This window comes from Seriola dumerili, unplaced genomic scaffold (assembly GCF_002260705.1).
Source record: "Seriola dumerili isolate Sdu_G_001 unplaced genomic scaffold, Sdu_1.0 BDQW01000432.1, whole genome shotgun sequence".
Lineage (NCBI taxonomy): Eukaryota > Metazoa > Chordata > Actinopteri > Carangiformes > Carangidae > Seriola > Seriola dumerili.
The window spans coordinates 3644310-3663676 of record NW_019174687.1 but is presented as its reverse complement, the minus strand read 5'-3'; the positions used below and the strand labels follow the sequence as shown (position 1 = coordinate 3663676).

Here is a 19367-nt window from a genome sequence, read left to right as displayed (position 1 = left end):
CCTCCCAGTGTCCACGTCTGACTCCGTCACAGCTGCGTGTGTGAATATTGACAACGTAACGCAGTCTGATACAACAGCGGCACGACAATCTTCACAATAATTATCAACATGATTTTCCACTGATGAAACGATCAATTCTCAGCCCAAAATATGTGAAAAGAACTGTTTTTGTTTAGTTCTTTTAATATGGACAAGTGGTTTCTACCCACTGTTATCTAACCTTCAATAAGACAGCCTGAGGATGAACTCCTCCACCTCTAAACCTTCCAGATATTCTTACTGCATCTGCACAAACTCCTTTTTGTTGGACTGTAAATCCAACAGCTTTAACTCTAAATTGGGATTTGTTGAAGATTTTGAGAAAATTTTACAGATTTACTGGGAACTGTAGTGTTTCATCATAGAGTCTGAGGGATTAGAGCAGCACCACAGACCTTGGGGAAAATTTCAAAAAATGTCCACAGTCGGCTAATTAACATGCCATTTTCTATCAGACAGCCAATTAGCAGGGACAAATTCTCTTAGAGAGAAAACATCACTGACGACCTATCAATACTCACTCATCAGCAATCACTGCGACTGATTCTCTGCTGACCATGTTTTGATTCTGACATGCCGTTAATGAGTTGAGCCGCACAGACTAAAAATAGATAGTCGATACACGGGCAGCCTGACGAACATGTGACGTCATGGAAGCTCAGCCAGAAATAGAAAGGAGAGTGGAGCCTGGCTGGTGCCGAGGTGGTGCAGGGAGGAAGAAGCAACGACCAGGATGGAGCACAATGAACTGAGACACTTCGCAACAGAGCAACTTGCAAACGAAGCCTTGAAATCCTCTCAACAGAGCAGTCATTCTTGCCACTGGTAAAAGTCGAAAAACGCTTCAGTTTTCAGTGTTTTCTCATAGAGGCTTTCTTTCATTCATCTTCCTGCAGAGCTGAAACATAAACGAGAGCTTTTCTCAAATCTGAGAGACCCATCATTTTAACGTGCACCTTTAAAACCTCAACAAGCGCCTCAACCATGAAACCACGTGTGTAGCTGTTGAATACTAACATATACTGTATAATCATCCTTTACTTGTGTCGTTAAACTGCCAAACACTCAGATTGATTGGACAGAGAATTACAGCTTCACGCTTCTGGATTTTAAGAAAGATAAAAAACAGAAAGGGGGATGAGATTTTTTTCCATCCACCTCAATACAGTTTAAGTATTGATATCTTTGTGTTGCTCATGTAGTGGCCATTAACTACACATCGAAGTTGTCACTTACTTCAAACCTATTATTGTGACTCCACACTGTCAAGTCAAACAATCCCGTGTCTTTGCTGTTTTGTACTAAATTCTCTATTTTGGCCATTTTTACTATAAACTGTGATGCGGGTTTGGCTGAGAGAAGAATATATTTGGTAAACTAAAGGTTTAATGAGATATGAGGAATTCAAATTTTACAGTTTGTCAGCACAAAAAACCACTAATGACATCATATGAACTTCACATTGTCTTAAGTTCAGTGGTTGGAGAAACTGAGATGTCTTTTGAATTATAATTGGTCACAGGATGAAGGTCAGAGTCACTCAGTAAACGTAAATGAAATACAATATTATGGATCATCTCCAGTCAGCAGTGGGAGTCACAGAATCCCACCTCTCTGTCCTGTATATCATTTGTGTACATTATCCCCGCATTCTCCACTACTCCAGCCTGTTGCTAAGCAACCTGGGGTCAAAGGGCACAAAAAGGGGGCCAGACCCTTCTCATTCCTGTCTGTGGGTGGTTGTTAGGGAGGGGGGGCTCTCTGATTATTAAATGACAAATTATTCACACACAGACTCTGTTACGCTCCGACATCCTGAGCTGATAATGTTTGCTGAAGGCACAATAGTGTGTGTGTGTGTGTGTGTGTGAGTGTGTGTGTACATACATGTGTGTGTTCAAGAGCACTCACCTTGCGTGTGTTTGGTTTGATGCATCGAATAAAGTACGGGTTGGAAGTGCTGAGTGTGGCCATCAGGGAGTGCAAAGAATTCTGCAACAACATAAACAGGCACAAACACTTGTGTTACTATGGTTACTTCTGGTACCTCTACTACTACTACTGCTAATATTTCTCCATAGGCAAAAAGTCTTTTCCCATTAGAATCCTTTAGGATTCCTAAACATTTCTGCTAATCCTATGAGATATTATATGCACTTAATAGGAAATATGATTCTATAAGAACTTTCACAGTCCTATTAGAAATATGTATTTTTCTATTGGATCTTACATTACTCATTTTCATAAATATACTCGCTATAAGAATTACCAGTGCAACTCTTCTTATTGAAAATAACTTTTTTCTACCACTGCAACAAATATTAAATATATTATGTAATTTATTCAATTCTGTTCACTCATATAATTCTTTTAATTATTCTTTGTGTACATCACAATCATACTTTTAGTAGCAGCAGACTACAGCAGAGGCAGCACGCCACATACTGAGACTACTACTGTTACTACTAGCACCTTCTAATCTGTTCATACTTCTAGAAGAGGAAATACTACTACTATTGATAGTACTGCATTTTATTACAACAATACCTGCTGCTAAATAATATACCCCTATTACTATTACTGCTACGACTGCAAATACTGCAATACTGTAAAAGAAACTATCTTTATTATTTTTATCACACGTTACTACTACAACTACTGTGTCTACTACAACTTGTATAACAAGTTATTACCTGTTCAAGTTATTGCTACTAATACTGCAACCATTTCTACAGCTGCAACAGTTACACCTCTATTATAACAACAGCAGCTACTACTACTACCACAACTTCAAATACCACTATCAGTATTACTCACTACTACTAATACAACTTTACTAACTAGTAATAAGATCACGACTATGTTTGAAGCAGTTTCAAGTGCCGCTATTACTACAACCACTTACAGTACTGTTATAAACTACTACAGTATTAATACTGCTACTACGACAATTGCTACTGCTGCCAGTGTAACTACTGGTACAGTCAGATCTAACTGGGTAAAAATATCATGTAGCAGTTTATTAGCGACTTACTTTAAACTGGGAGCTGACTGTGGGCCGTCTGGAGCTGCTCTTCAGAGTGTCCTGTTTGTTTCGGCTCAATACGTGTTCAAACAGATCGTAGACAAAGTCCAGCCTGACAAACAGGAGGAAATACTTAGAATACACACATGATGTGAAACAAACATGGGTTCAGTACCAGTTGGATCATGATCATTTTAATTGCCATTAAAATATGTTTTACACAATTGTCCATTTAGTTACACTGTGGACTCTCACTCTACTCTTATCTTTATATATTACCAACACTGATGCTCATACCACAAAATAAAGTCAATATCATATTAACTGTCAGCACAACAATCACAAAAATCCGGTTTGTGTGTCTCACAGAGGAAGTAAAGCATTTCCATTTTCCATTTTTATTATTGCTTGACAAAACAAAGATGTTGAGGAACAAAATGGTGAGACCTCAAAGCTGCGCACAGACAAGGACCATATCCTAAACATCTAAATGAAAACAAGTCCCCTTTGCTCCTGTCATAATTACTACGACCACTAGATGTTGCCTAGCAACAAAACATAACAATGGGTTATAATAACCTGCTGCACAGACGAACTATGAACTCGTTTTTTTTACAGGACAGTCTCCAATCATGGTGCAGAGACATGAAAATGGTAAACATCTCAGCTAAATTTCAAGCGTCGTATCAAAATGTATGAAAACGTCTGTCACTTTCTACAACTCGGCTTTGTCATGATGGGGTACTGGGGGGATGAGAGGAAAAAATGAATGTAACGCTCTTGAGCAAGGCATCTAATTCCAAACCTCTGCTCAAAATATGGAGATTTATGGAGCAGCAGCAGAAATATGAAGCAGTTTGTTGCCACAAGCCTCTACTTTGATTAGAAACAAAGGTGTACCTGCTCTCCCTCAGCATGTTGAGGATGTCGTCTCTGAAAGTGTCTCTGTTCTTCTCCAACATCCCCCTCATGTCGTACACCACCTGCAACCAGCCACAGGGGGGCGTCAGATGGCAACGAACACAAGAGCAGCAGCGTCTGGACAAGTGCTTTCCTCTGAGGCTGCTCACTTTAAATTGAAGCCCCATCAATAATGTTGGACACAGTTTTACACAGATCTAACACTGGAATAAAAAAATGCACAGACACCTACCTCTCCTGCATAGTGCTTGACTCCAAAGAAGTGCACAGCAACTCGTGGTTTCACGTAGAAAGGGTTTTTCTGCAGAAAGAAAATGATTTCATTCAGTACTTTTTTCTTTCAACAGCTACCTCCTGAAGGCAGAGCTGATCAGCTGTTGACTGACATCATCTCTGCCAGCAAAAAGAGAAAAACAAACATAAAACACTAAAAGGATTCTTTGAGTCCCAACAGTCTTCATGTCTCTGGTTTGATGTGTTTAATAGTGATTTATTAGATCATAATCCTTTTTAACGAGGCTGTAAAGCTTCGCTAAGTGCTAGAGAGAAGTATTTATTGCAAGTGCTCATAATTATTCAAATGAAAGTTTTCTACTTGCAGTGACATCAGCGTTTAAACCAAGTCAAGCTGTTCTCTTCACAGCTTTGCACAGGGATCAAGCAACAGATGTGAAAACAACTGTAGACATGTATCTGCAGCAATTAGCGTGTCATTTAAAACATAAACGGTCAGGATTTTATCTGCAAAGTGATTAGATGGATCCCTGGTCTGAAGCCATAACAGATTGTTGTGTTGTGTAAATCCCGAGGTCTTGGTTCAGATCATGTGTAACATTATGTCAAGAGTAAACAAAGGTTTGACCTTTTCCAGGCTTCGTCTCTTTTGCTGTGGTAACAAATCACCAGACTGTGGACAGCAGCTCCACCGTCTAAAACCCACCCTCATGTAAATACCACATTTTTAAGATATTGCACTGGTAACTGGATCTTTAGGTCACAGTGTTCATTTCAAAAAAGATTTTAAAGCTCCATATAGTCTAAAGGTAGATGTCCATGTGTAGTTTGATTATAGATCAGGTCTAGCTTCTATATTAATACTGTGAAAGTATCAAAGCCTCAGTCCACAGAGAAATGCACACAGCCTGTATTCAGAAACTGAGCCTTAAAACCAGCTGTCAGCATTTCTGGAACTTTGTGATGTCACCACAAAGCAGTCATCGCTCTCAGCCATGCCCCAAGCCCCGCCCACCTGGACCCACCAACCTATTCCTGCAGGATTTGCTTTCTCTGAGTGTTTACCTGAAATCTGCTATATTTTTATTAGATCACTCAGAAAACAGTGAGCCAATCAAAAGAGGGGCTCAGAGCCTCTTCTCTTCTGATTGGCTCACTGACCTGTTGTTACTAGAGCGCCAGAAAGAAGCCTGAGAGAGGAGATGTAAAACTACACTGAGATGGTTTTTGGTTCTTAAAACCACAAATATATCTTCTTATGGATCAACACTTCATTAAATTATTAATACAAAGACTATTAATGGCGGTTGACTGAAAATGAACTGTGAGTGCATGAGTAATGAAAAGGATGGATTATTTCCATTTAGTTCAATTCGATCATGATGACTTGATAAATCAGTGGGTAGCAGAGATTTTGGCTCCACACTATAAAGTTTAAAGTCCAGAGTTTTTATGTTTCTTCATCCTGATGTTAAATGAGGAGAAAAAACTGCAGCTCTTTGTCTTTGAGTGTTTTTTCAAACAGTGGTTTTATTTCTGCGTCGGACTGAACACCAGGTGCTCAGGCCGTGAAGGTAAACGTGGTGTCGGAGACGTACCGAGTGCTGGCTGTGGAGTTTCTCCAGTAAGGTGTCATCTGTGGCTTTGGGGAAGTGACTCTCCTCATTCATCAGTGCCAGGAGACCCAGTTTCTATGGAAACGGAGGGGATCACCATCATCTTCATGATTAATATCATCATCATCTTAGTAGTTCTCATTCTCACCACTATCATCACCTCATCTGTTTCTGCTCTCTTTAATCTTCACTCCGCCTCTATCTAATAATCATGTGATCAATACTTTTTCATGTTTATCCTTATATGACATCTTAACTAATTTCATCTGCAACAAGCCTTTCTAGAAATATTTCATAGAAACACTCATCATCATCATCATCATCATCATCATCATCTTCCTACTTCCTCCGGACCTTTTCTGAATCAATAAATCACTAACGCACCTTCTCGATCAGATCCAGACACTCTCCGTTGTCCATCCAGTTGATGTCAACCCAAACCAGGCCCTCCCTGCAGGAAGCAGCCAAACACAACAATCAGGGTCAGAGACAATTTCAAAGAAAAAAAAAAAAGTGCTTTCCATAATTAGATATAGAAAGAAGTTTCTGAGGATTCAGATTTACAAATGATAAAAAGACTTGGAGCTGGCGACGGTTTACGCTCGCTGCCTTTGAGCTAATACGTCATCAGCGGTGTTTTCTGTGTCTTTCAGAAACATCAGGTAACGATTTGTTCAAACTGTAAACTCTGGGTTAAAAAAACAAAAAACAAAAACTGGGTGGTTATGAGATGATGTTTTGTTTATGTGAAATCACAAAACTTGGCAGGTCACAGTCTGTGCTCGGAGTTTCCATGATAGCTGAGGGGAACAGGGTTCAAAGCGGCGAAATGAAAAATACATGGTCTAAGTCTCGACCCTGTGTCTTTGTGTTAAGTGTTTATGTTCAATGTCTTTTCATTAGAGATGTTCCAATACCAGTTTTTCCTTCCTGATATCGATTCCAATACCTATTGTTTGGCATGGGCCTTTGTAAAACATGAACAGAAACGTGTTCATAGGATCTTTCTTTTATCATCTAATTTAACTGTCAGTCATAAAAAAATGTATCTTGAACTTCCTCCACTAGTTGTCCCAACACTAATGCTGCCTGGTGGCACTAATGTTACACCTGTTCACCAGAAATCAGTTCTTCTTCTCTGCTCTAAAACAGTAGTTACCAGTGGCTACACAGCGCCAACTTCCTGTGTAGGCTACTGTTTTAGAGCAGTGAAGAAGAATTGATTTCCGCGTGTGACACTATAACGTTTATTAATAAATGATGTGGTATTGGATCAGTGCATAGACTCGTGTAGCTCGCTGATACCCGATACAGTAGGCATGTCTAATACTAGTATCAGTATCAGAATAACTCTACTTGTTATGTGCTACAAATGTGTCATTTTTGAATATTTTCATGTTTAATCCGTCTCTTTCCTCTTCCTGTAAATATACACTGTACGAAAATATAAATGCAAGACTTTGTGTGTGTGTGTGTGTGTGTGTGTGTGTGTGTGTGTGTGTGTGTGTGTGCGTGCGCACGCGTGTGTCTCTTTTGTGTTTATAGAAAAAGTCTCAGATCTTTTATTTCAACTCATGACAGGCAAGTAAAAACTACAGGGTTTATATTTTTGTTGGGTATAAATATTCCTGATGACTGAGAGCCTGACTGCCTCCTCCTTTTAGTTTGGAGGCTCAATGTCGAAATAAATTTAATTTCACAGAACAGATTCAAGCTTTTTTTTTTTTTTACTTTCACCAAAATCAGATTTTCTAATATTTGTTTTGTGTCAACCTGGAAATGACTTTTCCCTCAGTTTCACAGTTTCTCTCTCTGCCTCTGTGGGACAGATCATCAGCTCGTGATGAAAATGCTTGAAGTTTAAAGACTCCCGATTATGAGAGAAACCACACTGTTGGTAGTTTTGGGGGATGAGTAATGTCAGATGACACGAGGAGTTTGGAGGTGAAAAACAAACTGATCCGCCGCGAGGGAACAGCCTCCACCTACTTGTTGTACTCCAGTTGCTCCAGGGAGAAAATGTGCTTGTTAAAATATTCCTGAAGCTTCTCGTTTGCATAGTTGATGTTGAACTGCTCGAAGCGGTTGACCTGTGGGCAGATATTAGACACGGAGAGGAGAGTTAACGAGCTGGAAAAACAAGGAATCCCTGAGGTGTGTTTCTACTGATTTACTGATTAACAATTAAAAGGATTAAAATACTGAGTAGAGGAGAATAGAAGCTCATACTCCTGAGTTTAACTGAATGTGAGCGACTGGTACTTCATTTAATTCAGTGAAATTTAATTAATTAGGTTAATTTTATTTATCTCTGACAGGTAATTAGATTCTGGTCTCATATGAGACGGCTAATTCACTGGCGGAGAGTTCAAACCCACCTCGAAGTTCTCAAATCCAAAGATGTCCAGGATGCTGATGGACTTGAAGTCTTCCTTGCCCCTGATGCGGTTGTTGAGTTTGCGGATGATCCAGTTGAAACACTGAGAATAAAGTGCCATGGCCATGGAGTCTCTGGAGTCCACCGCCTGCGCCGGAGCGGGAAGAAAATATTACTGGTGCACAGCTCGAAAACAAACAAGAAATAAATACATTTTGTTTGATTGTTTTAAATAATTCTTGAAGAAGTGTTGAAGAAAATTACAGGGAGTCTACAAACACATTAACATGTGTGACGGGTCATTTAGCAGAGATGATCGGAGCTTCTTATATCGAGGTCTCTCTCACTGACCTGTTCTACAGTGAGCGGTGTGGAGATCTCCTCGCCCCTGAGGATCATGGACCGGTGGGTCAAGACCTCGGCCAGCTGGTCTGAGTTCAGCCCCAGGAGGTCGGACGTGCGGCTGAGAGCTGCTGATGTGAGGAACAAACAAACATAAAGCTTCACTTTAAAACTCAGAAGACGTCTGCTTGTAAAAACTTTTTTTATCATCCGTCAACTTCTTATTCATCTTGCTGAATCTAGTAAAATAACGGGAGGAGGTGAACTGCTGATCGCCTCTTCAGTAATCTTAAGCCTGACCTTTGACCTTTGATCATTCCTGGTGATAAAGTCACCTTATGGGGGCCAGATGAGACACAGAGGCCCAACATGTGGAGAGAAAGTTAATGAACCTTGATGTTGGCGTTTGTCCCTCGAACTGTGGATATTTTATTTTGAAAAATCTGTTCTTTGAAATACGTTTCAGTAGTTCCAGAAACATAGAAGAACAAAATATAGAATAAAAATGATAGACAGAGGTTTTCACTGTCCCTGAGGAGAGCGGGAGGAATGGAAGGAGAGCAGGAGGGCAGAGGACACTTAAACAAGTCCAACCAAAAGACAACAGACTGCAGGTCGTACCTACAAAATAAAAGCTGGAAAACTATTCGACTGAGGGTTTTTTTCTTGTGATGATGTAAAACCACCAAATAAGTTAGAAAACAGTGAGTGTGACAGTGAAGGAGGAGGAGAAGGAGGTGTAAAGAAGAGGAAGGTGTGGGAGACGAGGGGAAGCTCTCCGACCTGACTTGGACGAGACCTGCGCTCCTCCGGCCGTCATGAACTCGATGTTCCCTGCGTGGAGGATCCCAGCCAGGAGGCGCAGGATCTCCCCGATGTTCTCCTCCGTGAACTGCATCGTTCGCATGGCATTCTGGGAAAACACAAAACACAAAGAGGAGGTTGATGAGCTCCTCAGATTACTTCTTCACGGATTAACGTTTAATTCCTCACCAGCCGGTTTTTGTTTCTTTTGGGTCTGGAGTAAAAATGTCTCCTGTTAGTTCTGATCCATCCTCAGCAGCTGATCAGTCTTTTGGGCTTGGAGCTGATTGGAAGTTACGTGTCTGTTGGTTTTGGGTTTGGCAGCAGTGATCTCACTTTTCAGTTTCACCCGGATCAAATGTTCTTACTCTTGATTTATGGTTATCAACAAATGAATGAATGAGTCCCATACAGGAACATAATACATGTGCAAAGTCGTATTCATCAAAACAGCTAATGACATCACATGTCAACTAAATCTCCATGATGATTAAGAAAACTTGATCCACTGATAAAGCTCTGGAAAAAGCTCGTAAGTGAGTTGGGATTGTTGAGTCAAATATATAAAGTGGCACAAAACATTTTAAATCTAGACCATATTAGATCAAAAAAATTATTAATTATTTTAAATTCTTTCCAATGATTGATTGATAACTGTTAAATATTATAAAGTAACAGCACCAAATATTTCCTGCTTTATTATGCTCATCATCTTATATTATGATTTTTATTCTTTATGCTTCTTATATTTCTGTTCGGCACATGGAATGACTTCCGTGTATGATGATGTGCTATACAAACAAATTTCCCTTGCCTAAAAATCAGTCTTAAGTGAATGTAATGTGTGTGTGTGTGTGTGTGTGTGTGTGTGTGTGTGTGTGTGTGTGTGTGTGTGTATACAGAGGTCAATCTTTTCCGTACCAGAACATCCTGAAAAGCGCCTTCGTCGTTGATTGTCTTGTCGGTGAGGCAGCTGGACTGCCTCAGGTAGTGGTAGCTGTCGGGGTGGGTCAACCCGAACGCTTCTGCGGACACACGCAAACACACGCACGTGGTCACAAAAAAACGCACACGTGGTCACATCGACAGCACAAAAGATGTAGACAGGTTGATATCACAGCTTCCAAATTTTTGTTGTTAAATTCAAAGAACTTCATGAAACTTTCGGTTTTGACAAGTTGTGATGCAAAAAGGAAAAAGAGGTTTACTACGACTGTATGTTTACGATTTACGATTGGGCATGACGAGGACATGATGTTTATTCATTCACCTCTCTGCTGGCTGTTGGTTCCCGCTAACAGGGCGTAGAAAATGTGGTAGTTTCTCTCCCCTGGGTTCTGCCGGACCACGCGGTTCTGTGGAGGGAGAGGGAGTATCGCTCTTTATACACATTCACATGTCGGGCATCCTTCTCTGACCTTCTGCTGGTTTGAAAAGTGGCTCTTCAAACATTGTAGTTTCAGTAGCCGCGATCACTTTGAATTGGTGTCGGCTAACAATGAGCTTGAAGATGAGATGTTTTCCCGACACAGAAGCTTCTCAAACCTCCTTCTTATTCTTGAGACAGATTTTGGGTTTTGGGTTGGTTTAAGAAGTCTCTGTCAGTGTTTTCAATACTATTTTTTTTTTTTTTTTTTTAAAGGAGTGAAAGGCTGTCATCATTGGATCCATTGCTACAAAAACCTTTAGCCACCTTTCAACCCTGCAGGAGGTTTTTAAGAACGATTGAAAAAGACTTTTACACGTTTCTAAGAGGAAGGACACTCACCTTCTCTAAGAGGTCTGTCATCAGAAAAGTGTCTGTCAAGGAACAAAACAGTCAGAGAGGACTACACAACTCTACAACCACTGACAAAACCACTCAGCTAAGTGTCCTTTGGACAAACCAGGCAAAGATTATCACGACAAATGCTCTTAAAGCTAATTGAAACTGCAGCCAGTTAGACTTCCCTTCCAGAAACATGAACACCAGAGTCATGGAAGATTAAAAATGTGATTATTGGAGACATTTTTATTTACATGAGCAAACAAACAAAGTGCAGTTTACTTCTTGCTGTCACATTCCTCCCAGTTTGTTTGTTATATTCATAAATGATAGAAAAACACTGCTGTGATTATTCATAATTAACCCTCTGCTGTGTGTCATTCCCCTACTCTCTATCCCTGCATTTCCCATCAATCTCCACTGTCCTTTCAAATTAAGGCACAAAATGCCCAAAAATAACTTTAAAAAAAGAAAACGAATGAAAGAAGGTGGTTTCTCCTTGTTCTGCACGTCTTTCCCCTTTAAAAGCAGCACTGCCTTCCTGTATATTAAGCCTTGTGGGTAGGAAATATGCAGTGAGAGGAAGCGGCAGCCTCTTAACACCGAGTAGGTTTTAAAGGATACAGTCGACGATCCTGCCTCCCTGGATGTTGCCCTTCTGGCTGAAATGCAGCTGGACGAACTTCCCGAAGCGGCTGGAGTTGTTGTTGTAGACGGTCTTGGCGTTTCCAAAGGCCTCCATGATGGGACTGAAAGAGCGGCGCAGGATCGTTAACAACCAGGGGACAAACATGAGATCAGAAATAAATCAAGGAGGTAAAACGAGCAGGTACCTGCTCTCCAGCAGCGCCTCCTCCACGTGTGACGTCCTGTCTCTGGACGACACCTCCAGGGAGTGCTGGCTCATCGCCGACAGGAACTTCAGGATTAGCTTGGTGCTTTCCGTTTTTCCCGCTCCGCTTTCTCCACTGAGGGTGAAAAAAAAACACAAATATGGTAAGAACACTAAAAGTCCAATCTTCCAAATTGTCCTTGAGCAAAGCATTGGCCTCCCTGTGGAGACGGGCAGGAGCAAAATATTAAAGGTAAGAAAGACTCACAATTGTTCTTATTTCATCTAATTTTTTCATTTTTCTTCCTCTCTTTTCATGAAAAAATGAATGTTTCTTCTTATATTGTTAGTATTAATTTAAAAGTACTTAATTGATTAATCAATTGATTTTGATTTCAGCCCTGGTTTTTATTTCTACAGTGACACAAACAGTCCTGTCTAGTTTCATCAGCCTCCAGCATCTTTGCAGACTGTTGACTGGAGCAGAGAAAATGTGACCTGAGACAGAGAGTTGTTTAATTTAAACTGTGTGAGTGTGTGTCTTTGCCGGCAGGTTGTGTGTGTGTGTGTGTGTGTGTGTGTGTGCGCGCGCGCGTGCGTGCGCTCACATTTAAACGGCTGCTGCATCTCATGATATTAAACTGGGTCAAATGTGAATTAGGGTCTGATGACTGACTCGTAACTGTCTGACACTGATGCACAGTTTTCACACGTGCAGCACATGAGAGCATCATGGGAAATACTCTAACCACTAGATGGTGCATCGGACACTGAAATACAGGAAATGAACACCATACCACCAGGCCTTTCACATCACACGCTCAATGAGTCTGATTAATGTGGGAACAATAAACACAGATCAGATGATGATTAATTCAGAAGGAAAACCATGTAAAGTGCAAGATGGCAAGAAATGAGAACATGATGATCATTGAGCAAAAACGTCAGTAGAAACTAAAAATAAGAGCACGGATATTTGGGTCCAATTATTAAAGCTGCAATAATTCATATTTTTATATTAACAATGCATCAAATGACTATGTGTAATGTAAAAGTGAAAAACCCACAGAGAATTATCATCCGACTCCGCTGTTCGCCTCAGCGCTACAGGTCGTTTTAGCACCTTTTAGCTCACTGTTTTGGTTTCATGGTCGGCCGGTTCACTCTCACCGACCTTCCTTCCAGCCAAAGCCTAACATGTGAAGCACCTGCCTAGCGCCTAACAGCAGACAGACACAGTTACAGACCAGCTGGTTAACATAGTGGAGCATTTAGCAGATAAAGACCTGGTGGAGACCAAAACCAGAGCTAAAAGGGAAGTGAATATTGAAATTAAAATCTATCAGGTTGACACGACTTCAGTACGATGGTAAATATATATCTGTGTTTACTGGATGTTTTTTACAGACTCATTAGCTGTAATAGCCACATATGCCAATGATCTCAGTATGTTTGTTTTGGCATGTTTTCCCCCCTGGAGATTAAAAACTGCGTAATGCAGGTCTGTTCTTGTACAAAGAGAGATCCTGATCTCAGTGAGTCTGCCTGTTTAATAAAGGATTTAATGACATGTCAGTGATATTGCAGTAAGTCTGTTTTGGCAAAAATTGCATATTGCATCTTTAATGTATATCTGCTTTAGTTCAGCAATGGAACAATTTGAGCGAACTCTAACATAACATGCTAACATGCTAACTTATCTACTTTATTAGATAATAATGTACCTGATCATTGCTGCTGATGTAACTGATGTAAAAGTGAAAGGAAACATGGAGGTAAGATTCTTGTTTTTTCAATTAATTAAAAAGATGATTTAAATGATAGAATATCACTATTTAAGGGTAGAGGAACCATCAGAGTCACTGGCGACAGCTCCGTACAGTTACGCAGTGACGGTATCACTCAGGGTTTTGGCTGTATGCACGATAAACTCTGCACTAGACTAGAGCTGACATTTGAAACAGCTACTCCCCCACTCACTGCGGCGACGGCTGTGATTTTACATGTCAAACCACCTGACAGGCTTCATCAGCCTGATGTGTAATCACCGGCGCCCCGTGCGTCTCTCTCTCATCCCACTGCAGGCTTTTGTTTACACGCCCGGCTGACTGGAAGACGAGGCGTGTTTCCATTCAACAACTGAGCTGATCAATCATTTAGTCTTTAAAATTGTCAGGAAGGAGTAAACAAAGCCCATCGCTGTGTCCCAAATAGATTTTTTTTTGTTGTTCAAAACCCAAATATGTTCAATCAAAACAATGTAAAAGAGAGAAAAGCAGTAAATAGTCACATTTGAAAAGAGGGAAAAAGACGTTTTGAATTTTTACCAGCTTTTCTGTCAATAAAATACTTTCTCATGCAGCGACTCATGTCAGCACTAAGGTATCAGATTTATATCAGATCATTTGTGCATCCTTTTATAGGGTTAAAGCAAATTGAAGGAACTTATTTACTTCTCTTTCCAACCGCGCCCTGAGAAAGACCCTGCGGTGGTCGAAACCAGTTTTTTCTTGTTACCTATTCTACTCTGACATGCCCTAATACATTAAAGACATTTTAACCATGTGTGCCTGAAGTAAGCCCTGGCTTCCCTTTGTCTAAAGTTAACCATTTACATTTACAACGTCATAACCGTGAGCACCTGGTATTTCTCTTTTTGTTTATGAAGTTAAATGTTTTAGTAGAAAAAAGAGTATTTCTTCTAATTGTCAAGTGTCTGAGGGTCAGTAAACGCAACACCAACAAAGGACTCTCGTATTTTTCCACTGCAGAAGCAAACCTCACACTCATTACAGCTGAACACAGCGTGATGCCCAAGGAAAACCCCCTCACACACCTCTCAGTGACATTTAACATGAACCTGGCAACCCACGGTCACACCGTGCGAGGTTCAGGCCCATCACGTTAATTATCAACCCGCTGCACAGACACCGACAGCATCTGAGGAGCGTTAGATTAAAGAGGACGCATCATTCAAACACAAAGAGGACGCACACTACAAGACTGGTTTCATTACATCTGAGCATATGTCAGTGCAGCAGCTGAAGAAAAGACAAACCCAGACCCTTTAAACATCACAGCAGGTTTTCATGGTCACAAGTGATGTGAAGTTGGATTAGTTTTTTTTTTTTTTTTTTAAACCTGTATACGCCATCTTTAAACGTTAGTCATTTTCAAATGAGTGTTGCTTTCACGTCTGTAAACATTTTATAGACAGTAGGTGTGATTCAGCTCAGGAGTGAAACTCTTCATTTGGATAATGGCCGGGTGGCTCCAGGAAGAGAGAGAGAGAGATCACTTTTCTCAGCTGCAACACTTTGAAGACGCTGAAGTTAAATTGACAAAGTGGGACTTTGTAGTTGAGTTTTCATGAAGAAAAGATGCTACACAGTTTGAGAGGTGCTAAACAGAGACGAGTGAACGCATCGAACATCAACCTTTTAAGTGAGTGAAATCTTGCTAATATGTTTGGTTGGAGAATGTTCCAAACTTAGCTTTAAAATTGATTTAAAACTAAGTTTACGCTGCTGAAAACTTTATATAAACTGCAGACAAATCATTTCTCCTCATCACTCGTCTCTTTGACAACACCGCTTGCTTCGGCTGTGTTTTGGGAACGAAGCTGAACTCGAACACACCGGCCGAGCGGCCGTATCCCTCCTGTCAGTGGCACATTCCTGATGAGCAAAAAAAAAAAAAAAACAGGCCTGCAGATATAAATGTAAACTCTCAGCGTGAGAGACGTGAGCACGCAGCAACATGTGGACAGATGTTATAACAGGACGGACTCCACATGGGAAAATGGAGGCGGAGAGGACCGTGAGCAGCCGTTTATGGCTGGGGTCATTGATTTATCTGAAGGCTGCTGTTTGCAGCGTCTTTAAACATCAACGTGTCACTGTCGTAATCAGTCAGGACACTTTGGAGTAATTACCATAAACACCTGGGGACAGGAAGGAAATGACTGGTGGATTTTAGAAATGTGATTAATCTGTTTATTTTGTTATTGTCTTATTTTTAATTGTCTGATTTTATTTGCCTCTGAAATGTTTTATTTATTAGTGATCATCACCTCATGAATATTAAAAGTAGTCGTTCAGGGGCCGGCAGAGCGTTGTAAGGGAGTAAGAAAGGACAGCTGTCTGGTTCGGTGGTCTTCATTACAGCTGAAGAGAAAGAGTAAATTCAGATCTCACCAGCAGTCGTGTCCAACAGTGGGTCAAACTCTCTTAAGGGGATTGGATCTTACTTTAAAGGGCTCGGTGTGTGTAACTCATTTAAATAACACGGACTATAGTGACAGCCGAATCTGAAAGGGCCTGTTAAATGTAACTCATTTAGAAGACCCCTGGCAGCATGCCAGCTTATCCAAACTAGGACACACACACACACACACACACACACACACACACACACACACACACACACACACACACACACACACACAAACAAGGCTAAACAGCACCCTGCCTTTGTCCTAATCCCTGGCTCTCCGCATGCAGTTGCCACCCAAGGTAAAAAAAAACCCCCACAGTCAGGAAGGAGGGAGTCTTCAGCTGAGCGACTGAGCGCGCTGGACAAACGGCCTCCGCAGCTCTGGACCTCACCCGGGGCTTTTGTGCCGAGCAGCAGAGACGCAGACGCTGCTAAAAGAGTGAAAGAACCGCCGGGGCAGGGAGGAGAAACTGAGACAAGAAGAGAAACGCACTGAGGGAGTGAAAGAAATCTGTCTGCATGTCAACTAATCTGGTCTCCAGTCTTCTTAAGAACTTTTTCAAAAGGCTTCAGAATGTCTGCTTAAACATGGACTGGAATGAACATCTAAACTCTGCCTGGAGTGGTGCCAGAGAGATTCAAACTTCACAAATCAATTAAAAGTTGGTACAAAAATTGATGTTCCCAAGATGATGAATCACTGCCGGGAGTCTCGGCGGTATAGCTTAATGCTAACATACCATGCTAACGTGCTGAAGAAGCGTGGATACTAAAGTAAATTCTAATTAGTTAACCTTAGAAAAAGCGTGCAAGCCGATTGCTTTAAAAAAAAACAAAGTAAAGTGGAATAGAAATTGTATGTTGTACTAAAAAAAGCTTATTTAGTGTGGTACACTTACACTTGAGTTAAAGCAACTAAAGGAGACTGTAGAGAGTAGTGGATAATTTACTTCAGATGAACTCTTGACTTATAGACTACTCAGGATTACTATTTCAGACAGCTAGGTCATTTCAGGTGTACACAGGTTGTTGTAAGTCTGGTCAGGGTCATAAATATGCTTCGTTTATCATGAACTAATAATTGCAAACCTCTGCTGCAGCTCCTGTGGTAACTGAAAATGAGGTCAGCTGGACCAACTTTTCACTTGCTACTCAAATGGAACAGAAATCAGATGATCCGAACACAACGCCAGAACCAATCATAAACTTAAACTGCAATTTAGTCGGGTCAGGCTGTAGTGGAGGCTGATAGAGTGGTACAGCTGAGCTTGACATGCCGAGCCTGGGGTGTCCTAGAAAAGGCCACCGTACAGTGGATCAACCTTTTTAGTTTACCTACCAAACATGTGCTTCACTCCAGCCAGAGTTCAGACAAAAGCTTTAAATTTTTTGCCAACAAGAGTTAATATAAAAAAAAAAGAAAAACGTCAGGATTTTTATTGTTTGTTGTTGTAATACTCATTTTGGCCACAAGAGGTTGAAGTGCACCAGTACCTCAGTCTAAATAGGACCAAAACCACATGCCAGAATTTTCTTTTCATGTTTACAGTTTCATGTTGAAACAAAATGTCAATTAGAAAAATGATCCTGGCAAAACTTTGAAGATGAAAATATACAGTATGTTAGGCTAAAACTTTCCGTACAAGTGTCTTTGAAAATGACTCTATAAAGAAAATGTGTTATTACTATTATTATTATGATTATTATGACAACTCGTCAGAATACTCCACTCTCCTATTGTGTCAATGTCAACTCGTGTAAACTCATGTCAGCCCTCGATGAAGCACTGGAACAACAGTGAACGCTTGAAACAAACTCTTTCTTCAGCCCAACAAACCACAAGGTGTCCAACATGACCTCATGAAAAAAGAGCAAACTACTTTGCTCATCCTCGCTTCTTCACGAACGGCTGCAATCCAAACCAGACCGGCTCTAATTGACGTGAGGCAATAAAAACACAACAACCGACACCTATAAAGTTTAGGTTTAAGTAACCGTTCACGTTAGCCAACATGGTCAGATACGATTTCCCGCCCATCGTGCTCTCTTGCTTTGCTGGGATCCATGTCACAGTTCAGTCAAATCATTAATCCGACTCACAGCGCAGAGGACGCAGGGAAAAATCCTGCCAAATCCCAAAAGAAAACCTCTCAGGTATGTTTTTGCAGGGCTTTGCTGCAGGGGCTTTTGTTCCCCCAGATGCCTGAGTTATTAACAAGGCTGGAGAGTCTTGAGTTTGACCTCACACCCACCTCTGGGGTCAGGAGGTCGGGCACAAACTGCCGGGTCGAGGGGCCGCCGGTTGTGCAGGATAACACCCTCAGAGCTCTGTAGCTTAATCAAATCTGGGCTGTTTTGGATACAAAGCCGAAACAGTCAAAACAATATCAGCCCTTAAATCTTAATTTTCATAAATGAAAAGGTCTGTCAGAGGCTCCAGATAATCCCAGTGTTTTATACTGGAAGTTTGACGTGTTCTACGAAGCAGCAGCATCTTTAAACAAGTCAGTATAAGATTTCTTTTACGATGAAATAGAGCAGAATATCAAACAGCAACACTACAGAGCCCAAAATATTTCCATGATACTGAGAATCAAAAACTGCTGAGTACGAAAAGCTGGCATTGATCTGTCCAGATTTATAGTCTACTCAAAGATGACACATTCCCTGATCTGACTAAAAAAATATTTTATATCACTTTGAAGCTCAGGAAGATCATGATATGACTGAAAGGTCCAGAGCAGCTAGTAAAGGTTAAGGTGAAAGAGTTCTGTCATTTAAAAAATAAAATAAAATAGGGCAAAGTTTTTATGCAGCTGCCTGGATTTAGATCTTTAACATTTGAGAACCTTGGCTGCACATTTTTGCACGGGGGTATTGCACAGTTTTCATCACACTTAGGGCGACTGAGACACAGGTTTCCTTTAAAATCTTGGACATACTTAAGAATAAACCCTGAAAAGGGCAAACTACAATTATTGGCAGGACTAGAAGATGATTTCGGCCAATCAGAGGGTTTAGATGATGCGTGAAGTTTGATGTAGACAGTGACAAGCCACTGCGAGAGAGACTGTGGATCTTCTTACATGTTTCCCCTGCTCTCAGTTCAGTCCTGAATGTTCAACCGGTATCATTAAAAAGCGCTCTATGAATATATTATTTGGCCTTCCTATTGTTACGGGGTTGAATGAGGGCTG

General features: G+C 40.8%; 1 protein-coding gene across 1 annotated transcript in view; it reads right to left on the bottom strand.

Annotated features, from left to right (window-relative positions):
• Positions 1–19367, bottom strand: part of myo10 (myosin X) — a 111726-nt gene that overhangs the window by 36010 nt on the left and 56349 nt on the right. Inside the window, exons 4-18 of the mRNA XM_022761775.1 lie at positions 11957–12091; positions 11748–11872; positions 11127–11140; positions 10629–10713; positions 10280–10383; positions 9338–9467; positions 8564–8682; positions 8214–8360; positions 7825–7925; positions 6220–6286; positions 5818–5910; positions 4218–4286; positions 3965–4047; positions 3074–3176; positions 1951–2031 (exon numbers count right to left, since the gene is read on the bottom strand). Of these exons, the coding sequence (XP_022617496.1) occupies positions 1951–2031; positions 3074–3176; positions 3965–4047; positions 4218–4286; positions 5818–5910; positions 6220–6286; positions 7825–7925; positions 8214–8360; positions 8564–8682; positions 9338–9467; positions 10280–10383; positions 10629–10713; positions 11127–11140; positions 11748–11872; positions 11957–12091 (1456 nt within the window). The remainder of the gene's footprint in view (positions 1–1950; positions 2032–3073; positions 3177–3964; positions 4048–4217; positions 4287–5817; positions 5911–6219; positions 6287–7824; positions 7926–8213; positions 8361–8563; positions 8683–9337; positions 9468–10279; positions 10384–10628; positions 10714–11126; positions 11141–11747; positions 11873–11956; positions 12092–19367) is intronic.